Raw genomic sequence first — 9,929 nt, 5'->3', positions numbered from 1 at the left:
AAAAAATGTAGATGATATAGGCTTAATTTTTAAAAACAAAATAGTTATAAAACAATGGTCAGCATACGTTTTAAGATTAAATGTGCAAGTGCCCCAATTTCCAAAATTTGATGTGGATCGCGGAAACATGTGACCCTTGGCTAGCTTGGTGGAATCTTTACAAATATATATAATACAATAAAAAAAAAAACTTTGCTTTTTCTTTTTTCATTTTTCTTACCTCTTCTACTTTTGAGCAATACTAGAGATCCATCCTTGTATATCGTGACACTCTTATTTTAAAAAGAAATAAGATGATTTGTTTGTCATATGATGAGTAATGATTAGATAATTAGATAAGATGTACAAAGTTAAGTGTGCCCTTAAATATATCTAAATATTTTTCTTTTCTTTTTTATTTGTTGCATTCTAACATTGGTTTGTCGTCAATATGGGTACACGTTAAATCATAAAATGACCTTAAATTTTTCTGTTTGTTTCAAAAATACCTCTTTACTTTCAACATTTGTAACATATTATCTATAAACTTTCATAAATATTTTAGAAGTATATATAGTTGGAGTGGAAATTCTTTACATTAAATGGTGTAATAGTGATCTGGAAGGAAACATATACTTTTTTGGGTAATTGTAATGGTAGCATTTATAGGGATAATAATTAAGTATATAGCAACATTTATAAAAAATTACAAATATAGTAAAATCTATTAATGATAGATTTTACTGTTGATTACTGCTAATAGACTACTACTAGCGATATGGTCTTTCATTGATAGACTCCAAAAAATGAATCTAAAAAATTAAAAGAAAAAAACATGGATTTTTTTTTTATAATAAAACATGGAATATTGATATAGGATAAATAGAGGGTGTGGCTTTTACATTTGCATAAATATTGAGGAAGAGGTTTGTAAGAATTAAACCATGGTTGAGGTTAAGGTTGTAAAGCATTGCCATGTTTGTCCTCCACCAGGTTCTGTTCCAACCACACATGTCCCACTGAGTTTCTTGGACATGTTTTGGATTACATGCCCTCCTGCAAGACGCTTCTTCTTCTACAACTTCCCTCACTCGACGCAACATTTCATGGACAACATTTTCCCTACCCTCCAACAATCCCTTTCCTTAACCCTCCAACACTTTTTTCCTCTAGCAGGAAACCTCATCCTCCCTCCACAACCCCATCAAAAACCCTACATTCTTTACACGTCGAAGGACCGTGACTGCGACGGTCAGCCGCAGTTAACCGTCACAGTCGTAGAATCATGTGATCAGTTTGAATGCGACTATTTCGACATTCTCGTCGCAGATTACCCTAGAACTCGAGATGCCAAAGAGTTTTATCCCTTAGTTCCAGATTTGCCCAAGTCATGTGCGTTACCAGACGGATCACGTGTGTCCCCTCTTCTAGCAATCCAAATCACCCTTTTCCCTAACCGAGGTCTTTGTATATGTGTCGTGTTTCATCACGGGGTTGCCGATGGGATGGCCGCTCATCACTTCATCAAGTCATGGGCTGCCGCCTCAGCCATGGCCTCAGCCTCGACCTCGGCCTCGTCTCTGCCCTACCACGACCGGACAGCAGTCAAACACCCAAATGGGTTAAACATAGATTACGACATCTCTTGGGGAGGTTTGTTTCCTGTGATGGATAGGCCCATAAAACATCTTGCCCCTTTAAACACAACAAGAGCAACATTTGTACTAACCAAAACCCAAATCCGAAAATTGAAATCTTTGGTCTCATCATCTTTAAGAGTTTCTAGGTTTATAGTGACATGCTCTCTCATTTGGAGGTGTATGATAAAATCATCAATTACAACCGAAGAAAACCATGATGATGCTGAAATTTACTACCTTCTATTTGTAGGGGATTGTAGGCATCGCCTCAAAGAGCCATTACCACCAACATATTTTGGGAATTGTCTTGACATTTGTATTGTTGAGTTGAAAAAGAAAGAGCTTTTGAAAGATGATAACATGGATGGAGTGGTGGAAGCCATTGGAAACAAAGTGAAGGAGTTGGAGAAAGAGCCATTGAAAATGGTGGAGAAATGGTTTTCAGAATGGAGAAGGTGTGATGAAACAAAGAGGCTTATAACTGTTGCTGGCTCCCCAAAGTTGAGGGTTTATGATACAAATTTTGGATGGGGGAGGCCATGCAAGAGTGAAATTCTTCATGTTGATAATTCCAAGGCAATTTCATTGCAAGAATCAAGAGATGAAGAAGGTGGGATTGAGATTAGTTTGGGACTTACTAAGCCTCGTATGGATCGTTTTATCTCCATTTGGGAAAATAGTTTGAAGCACTTTTGTACTTGAATAATTTCCTTTTTTTTCTTTTAAAAAGTTGTTTAGAAGCTTATTGATGTCAAGAGAATATAGAAGGAACGAAAAGAGCCATTAGAAGAAAGCCTTCTAATTCAAAAAAATAGATGAAGCATCGTAATTACAAAAACGTACCAAAAAGTCGCTGTAATAATCGATGAAATGTTATATTTACGTGTTGTTTCTTTTCAGAATGCGTTTTGTAAATTAAATAATGGTATGGTCAAGAGTGAAGAAGATGTGTAATTTGTTAAATGAAGGTCGTCATTCCCTTTAATGGCTATTGAAATTGGGATTGGATAAAAATTGGAATAGCTTACACTCGGAAGCAAAACCAATAATAATTAAATGGGTGGTTTATTTTACTTAATGTTTTTATTATTCTTCACTAGAGGTACGAAATAATTTTAAAATTTTTTAATGATGTTTAATTAAAGAAATTATTATAAGGTAAGAAGTACAAACACTTTAATTTAGCCACTTTAAAGATTCCATTACGTTGTAGGCATATGAGCCAAAGACCAGTGCTAATCATATTACACCAACATTTAATACTTGTTAAGTATACTCAATAGATACATATGACAAAAATAATAAATTTCAGAGCAAAATGTAACAAACTAATTTTTTAGCACATAAATGCATAATTAAAAATAATTTGACTTTGAATTTCATTCCTATATAAAAATAATATATATTCTAAAAATTTTATTTTTTAACTCACATGTCTTAACCGTATTCGTGTTATTGTATCCTATATATATATCTTGTATTCGTATTCATGCTTGGTAGGTTATGAGAAATTTATAAATAGTTTATGGTTTTTTGAAATCTAGAGATTTTTTTATACAAAATTAAAAGTTAAGAATCTTGTTACATGCTTTTGAAGTTTAATTGTCTACTAGAAACGAAATTAAAAATTGGGAAACTTGTTATATACTTTTTAAAGTTTATATACCAAATCGATACAAATCTCAAAATTTAGATTTTTTTTAATAAATAATGACAAAAATAGGATTTGGGGGAAATATTTTCAAAAATAGGTGTTTTGGAAAAGTATTAACAGATTTAGGGTAGTGAAATCGTGTACCCGATACACGATTTTTATGTGGCAGACCACGTCAGCTGACTGGTTGACCGTTTAATCCATGTGGCAGACTCAATCTCGCTCTCTCAATCTTGCTCTCTCTTACAATCTCGCTCTCTCTTACAATCTCACTCTCTCACACAATCTCGCTCTCTCTGAACATCTCGCTCTCTCTTACAATCTCGCTCTCAATCTCGCTCTCTCTCATAATCTCGCTCTCTCAAGCCCTTAGATTCTTATAATCTCTCAATCTCCAAAGCTTGCCTCGACTATTGTTTGAATCTCCAAAGGTTTTGAAAATCTTTCATGTTTTTGGTTATTTCAATATCTAATTATTCTAACACCATCTGACCTTTAAGAACTAGCTCTAAAGAAGAGAGGAGGAGGAGGAGAAGGAGGAGGAGGAGGAGGAGGAGGAGGATATTCTTTTGTCTAGGTCACTAGCAAAATCTGAATCTACAAAGCTTTTAAGAACTAGCTTATAGAAAAATTTGAGTCCACATAGTCATTAGATACATTAGGTTATTTGATCTAATTTACCACTTTAAAGTTTCTCCCTACAATGAGCATGTCACCAACATAGAGTAGTAAATAGACTAGGCTTACATCTTTAGCTCTTTTGAAAAACACACAGGCATATTGACTTCTAATGAAGTCAATTCTATTCATGTAATCATCAAGCCCTTTATACCAACATCTAGGGGCTTGCTTGAACCCATAGAGTAATTTATTCAGTTTGCATACTAGGCCATATTTGTTTTCAGCTTCAAAGCCCAAAGGCTAATCCATGTAGATTTCTTCTTCTAACTTTTCATGTCAGAAAGCTATTGTCACATCCATATGTTCAAGTTCATAGTTCTCAAAAGTCACAATTTCAAGTAGCAATCTGATTAAGGTATGTTTAACTACGGGGGAGAAAAATTTTGTATAGTCTAGGTCTTCTTTCTGTTCGAACCCCTTGGCAACTAGTCTTGCCATGAATTTTACTCTTTCAATGTTGTTTTTAACCAATTTCTTCTTTAAAATCCATTAATAGGGGATGGATTTTTTGTTTGAAGGTAGACACATCAAGTCCTAAGTGTTGTTCTTCTTTCAAGAACTCATTTTAGTTTCCATAGATTGCACCCACTTATCTTTTTCTTTGCATGACATGACTTTTTCAAAGTTCTAAGGTTCTTCTTCAAGAGTAATTTCTGCAATGTTAGCAAGATATGATACGTAATCAGTATTTGCATATTTAGTTGAGGGTCTGATCTCTCTTCATCTTCTATCTCTTGTCAAAGTGTAATAAGTGAGGTTCTAAGGCTGAGAGCCTTGGTCTTGAGCTATTTGTTCACTTGCATCTGTTTCAATGACTTGAGGATTTAGGTCATCTCTTTCTCATGATGCATTAAGGTAAGAGCTCCACCTTAAAAGTAGTGGAATTCTCATTTAATAAATAATGACAAAAATAGAGCGAGATTATGAGAGAGAGCGAGATTGAGAGAGCAATATTGTAAGAGAGAGCGAGAGTGAGAGAGTGAGATTGTAAGAGAGAGTGAGATTGAGAGCGAGACTGTTAGAGAGAGCGATATTGTAGGAGAGAGCGAGATTGAGTCTACCACATGGATTAAACGGTCAACCAGTCAGCTGACGTGGTCTGCCACATAGAAATCGTATACCGGGTACACAATTTTACTACCCTAAATCTGTCAATACTTTTCCAAAATACCTATTTTTGAAAATATTTCCCCCCTAACCCTATTTTTGTCATTATTTATTAAAAAACATTATTTAAAAAAAAATCCAAAATTTAGGACAAAACTTATAATTTATTTAAGATTAAAATACCATTTTGGTCTTTAAAGTGTTGAGTGCATTCAATTTTAATCTTTGTATTTTCAAATGCTTAATTTTAGTCCTTATATTTGCACTACATCTTAAATTTAGTCTTTCAAAATTAATTTTAATCAAGATTAGCTAAATATTAATAATAATTTTTATGCATAAAAATATAATACGTGAATATGTATTCAATATTTATATTGAAAATGCTAATAAATAATAAAATGATATTGAAAAAAATCAACATTTTGTATAGAAACTAACCTTAACTTAAAAATATAAAAACTAAAAACATTTTATAAACTAAAATTTAATAAACTTCAAATATATGGAATAGAATGGTATGTTAAACATTTATTTAATCATTCTTGAAAAACTAATAATTTAATCCAATCATGAACCACGGCTTTCTTTTTAAATCGAAAATATGGAAGTGCGTTGAACGTGAAAGTATAATAAAAGCCATCCAAGTGAGATATGCATTTATTACCTAAAGATGTGGCCTTTGTTTATAGTATTTTATTGGGAGAAAAAATGGCTAAATAAATAAGTAAAAATATTTAAAATAGAGCAACGATTATGTACAAACTTATACCGCACTTAATCTCATCTTCTACTTTTTCTTACATACTAAAAAATAAAATAAAAATATATTATTTCATTTGAAAAAAATTGTCACTTGACACATTGTTATTAGGTGCTGCATACTTAGATGCACCTTGACTGCACCTAAATTTTTTTTCTTTAAAATAAATAATGTGGATGAGTTTGAAGCTAAATTTATTGAAGTGATGTTTTCATAGTAAACTTTATTTCAAAGTAAAATTTGTTAATTACTTGAGAAAATAAAGTATTTTAAGCTCTAACATTGTGCGTGGGGAAGTCGTATATGAAATTTTTTTGGTCAAAACATATGTCTAAACTAATTTGCTAGGAAGTGATCCATTTAGAAAATAAAGTTATTACAACTTAGTTACTTTTTTCTACTTTTATGACTAGTGAATGTTAGTTTTATCATTCCTATATAGTTTTTTTAGTGTAACAAGTGTGAGGATGAGAGATCGACCCTTCAACTTTTAGAGAGAAAGATCATGCAAATTACAGTTGAGTTAAGTCCACTTTGACTATTTCCTAGGTAGTTATTTCATTATTTGTTGATTAAATTATACAAAATACCTTAAACTTTAGAGAGTTTCATGATGTCCCTAGAAGATTTTGTAAAGTTTCATTCGTTCCCTTGAACTTTGATACTTGTCAAGAAAAACCTTGAACATTGAAATTTCAAAAAATATAATTTCTGTAAAGTTAGAAAATAAAAATTAATGTAAGAGATAATGTATAAAAAATTTAAAGGAGCACGTAATATTACTTATTTATTTATTTTAGTATAATAGAGGTGAGAGGATTCGAGCCACAGACCTCTTAGTCAAAAGAACATGTCAATAATCTATGTCAATTTAGCTATACTCTCTTTAGTTAGTATGTAATATTGTTTACAATTAAATAGAAGAATAAGATGGTGTACTTAAAAACCATGATTAAATTATTATTGTTACCATTCATTTCATCTAAAAAGAAATGAATGCGGCCCACTTTGTAGATAGTACAAACGATGTGATCATGAATCGTTCATGTGGTGACATGAAGAATTGGGGCATCCTATGCAATGAGTTTGCATAAGATCGGACAAAGAAATAAGTCATTCTTACTTTATAACATTGTTTACTGTTTAAGAAAGGCTATTTCGAATAGATGACCTAAGTAACTCGACCTTAATTCTGAGCTAACTATGAACTCCTGTTTATTTGGGATTATCTTTAGATTTGCATAGGTGAAGGTTGACTCAACAGTGGCTCAATAAGCCTCCAATTTCAAGGATAAGACCGCATAGATAGCTGGGGACATAATATGCAAGATGGAATTTACACCTACTCGATTTAGAAATAGGAGAAAGGTTGTTCTCTTAGGTACTGAATCCAAAGGTTGTTCTCTTAAGTACTGAATCCAGGTCTTGAACAAAGGGCCCTACTCTCTCACTGGCCTGAGAGGGATTTAGTTTAGTGATTGGATCACAATCTAATTGTTCATTAGAGGATCAGTAAAACTTAAGGAGCAAGATGTAATTTCGGGGTAAAACAACATTTGACCCAACCTTTATTACGAACAACCTGTGAAGGGTTGACTTACTAATTATGGTGAAATCAAGTGGACAGAAATATATTTACAGTGAAAAGAGTGCAACTATCGAGCTATAGTAGTGTGTCTCGATAGTTAATGAATATTGATTAATTTGGTATAAAGAGTTTAGCCAATTAATCTCAAATCGTTAGAGCTCATGATATGTAGGTCTATAAGGTCCCTCTACTACCTCGTAAAACATGAACACCTTGGATTAGCGAATTGAGTGATCTTGAAATGTTCAAAATCAAAAATTAAGTTTTCAATTTGAAGTGTTCGAATTGAATTTTAATTTGAAATGTTCAAATTGAATTTAGGGTTTCAATTTGAGGTGTTCAAGTTGCAAATTAGGGTTTGAATTTGAAATGTTAAAATTGCAAATTAGGGTTTGAATTTAAAATGTTCAAATTTAAATTAGGGTTTGAATTTAAAATGTTCAAATTTAAATTAGGGTTTTAATAATTATATTTGATATAATTAAACGTTTAATTTATCGAAATCAAATGAAATTGGAGAGCTTTAAATATTTAAATATTGATTTAAATATTAATTACATGAACGTGATTCATGTTTAAAGTTAAGTGTTTAATTAATTTAATATTTGATATTAAATTATTATTTAATTAATTAAAAATCAATATTAATTTTTTCAATTTTCAAATTAATTTTAGAAATTAATTTTTGGAATTGATTTAATTTCGAATTAAATCAAAATAAAATTGAAAATTGAATTACTTATAATTAGAAATTAAATCTGAGTGGAAATTTCCAAATTGTTTGGAAATTGAAGTGGATTCATTCAATCTCTACACCTAGCCCACTTCATGGTTGAAATTGAAGTGTCATTGAGCATTATCAGTTAGTGCTTACATGAACAAGATACATAAAAACTCTCAATTTTCACTGATTGAAGAGGAGGAAGGCTGGAAAATAGTTTTCTGCAGAAAATTTTTGCTCGGTCAAAAATCCCTCATCTTCTCTGCTTAATTCATCTTAAATTTGTGTTCCACCACTCAAATTCAAGGCTGAGAATAGTAGAGAAGATCTCTTGGTGGTTCACTATGGATTTGAAGCTTAGAATTCATGAAGGACAGCTGGAATTTGGAGAATTCACCAAAGGTACAAGTTCTGAAACCCTTTTATTTTGAAAAAATATTTTGCATGCTTTTGAAACTCAAATTAAATGTGATTAGAATGCTTATTGATTTTAGTTGCTTCCGTTGCATGCTTATTTGTTCCATCAACTAGACACCCAAATGTATGCTAATAAAATGGTCTTCAAACAAAGATAAAGGGTTCGTGGGTCTTTTGTGTATGGGGTATTAGCACCCCACAACACTAGTTCAAATAACCAAGCTTATTTTTCTCGTGTTAATTTAAAAATGATCTTGAAGAAAAAAATGATTTTTATATAATTTTTAAATGTTCCATATTTTTTTGGTCACTATTGAAATAAATAATGAGACCAAAGGCCATAAAAAATTTTTATTTGAATTTAATTTGTCTTACAAAATTTATTCATCATCTTAAGAATATTAGGGAATCAAACTCTTGAAACTCTAATTTACATCATAAGAAATTATTTTTTTAAATGAATATTCTTCAACAAATAAATTTTTATTATTAAAGAAATAAAAGAATATGTAAAAGGATAAGAAGTTTTATTTTAAAAAAATATTATTTACAAGAAAAAACATATTGAAATCAAATCTTGGCCTCCCATGAATTTGAATTTTACCTCAAGAATCTCAAATAACGGCCTTTCGAGAGTTTGAGTAACATCGTCGGGGAAAAACTTTTTTTTCAATAAAGGTTAATAATATTTAAAAAAAAAAAAATGATTATTATTAATGAAGTAATAAAACAAAAATGCATGAACTTCGACAAAAACATAACACAAATATTATTTAGCAAATTCCATGATACAAATATTTTAAATATATGTAATGACCATGATACATAAAAAGATTTTTTTTTTATTACTAATTCAAAAGTAAATAAATATGTCCCACAAAAAATAACAATTTGAATAATGAACTACATCAATGAAGAAATATAAACAACACATCAACAACAACATAGATTATATATATATATATATATATTATGATAGCAATAAGAGGTTTACCGCACAAATAACGATATAATGATACTTTCTTCGAACAAGGCAAACTTAATATAAAAATAACGTGGCTATGAAATCGGAATATGGAGTGGAGAAAAAAACATGGAGAAAAAAAAAAAGATGAGCGAAATAAAAACCGAGGAAAAAAGGTAGTAGAGATTTGTATGAAAATAAGGAAAAAAATATGGACAAATTGTTGGAAGAGGGGAAAATAGGATTTGGAAAAATTGAGATAGAGATGAGAGAAAAAAAAAGTTTGAGAGAGAAAACCAAAATGTTTCTAAAGTTTCTTTGTGTTATTGTGTATCGAATGATAACCCCTTTAAATTAGAAATAATAAATCAAATTAAATTAAAAATGAATAAATTACAAAATTGATGGAAATTAT

At 30.8% G+C, this 9,929-nt stretch overlaps 1 protein-coding gene across 1 annotated transcript; it reads left to right on the top strand.

Moving 5' to 3' along the window:
• Positions 1-775: 775 nt before the first annotated feature.
• On the top strand, positions 776-2,521 carry LOC120078622 (coumaroyl-CoA:anthocyanidin 3-O-glucoside-6''-O-coumaroyltransferase 1-like). The gene has a single exon (XM_039032909.2). The coding sequence runs from the start codon at positions 924-926 to the stop codon at positions 2,319-2,321; it is 1,398 nt and encodes a 465-aa protein (XP_038888837.1). The 5' UTR covers positions 776-923; the 3' UTR covers positions 2,322-2,521.
• Positions 2,522-9,929: the final 7,408 nt, after the last annotated feature.

This window comes from Benincasa hispida, chromosome 5 (assembly GCF_027475165.1).
Source record: "Benincasa hispida cultivar pf3 chromosome 5, pf3_genome.v1.1, whole genome shotgun sequence".
NCBI classification, from domain to species: Eukaryota; Viridiplantae; Streptophyta; class Magnoliopsida; order Cucurbitales; family Cucurbitaceae; genus Benincasa; species Benincasa hispida.
The sequence above is the reverse complement of the archived record's forward strand: the minus strand, read 5'-3'. Positions and strand labels throughout refer to the sequence as shown.

Bases quoted from the DNA above. Each gene is read 5' to 3' on its own strand.
- LOC120078622 (XM_039032909.2), top strand. From the start codon at position 924: ATGGTTGAGGTTAAGGTTGTAAAGCATTGCCATGTTTGTCCTCCACCA.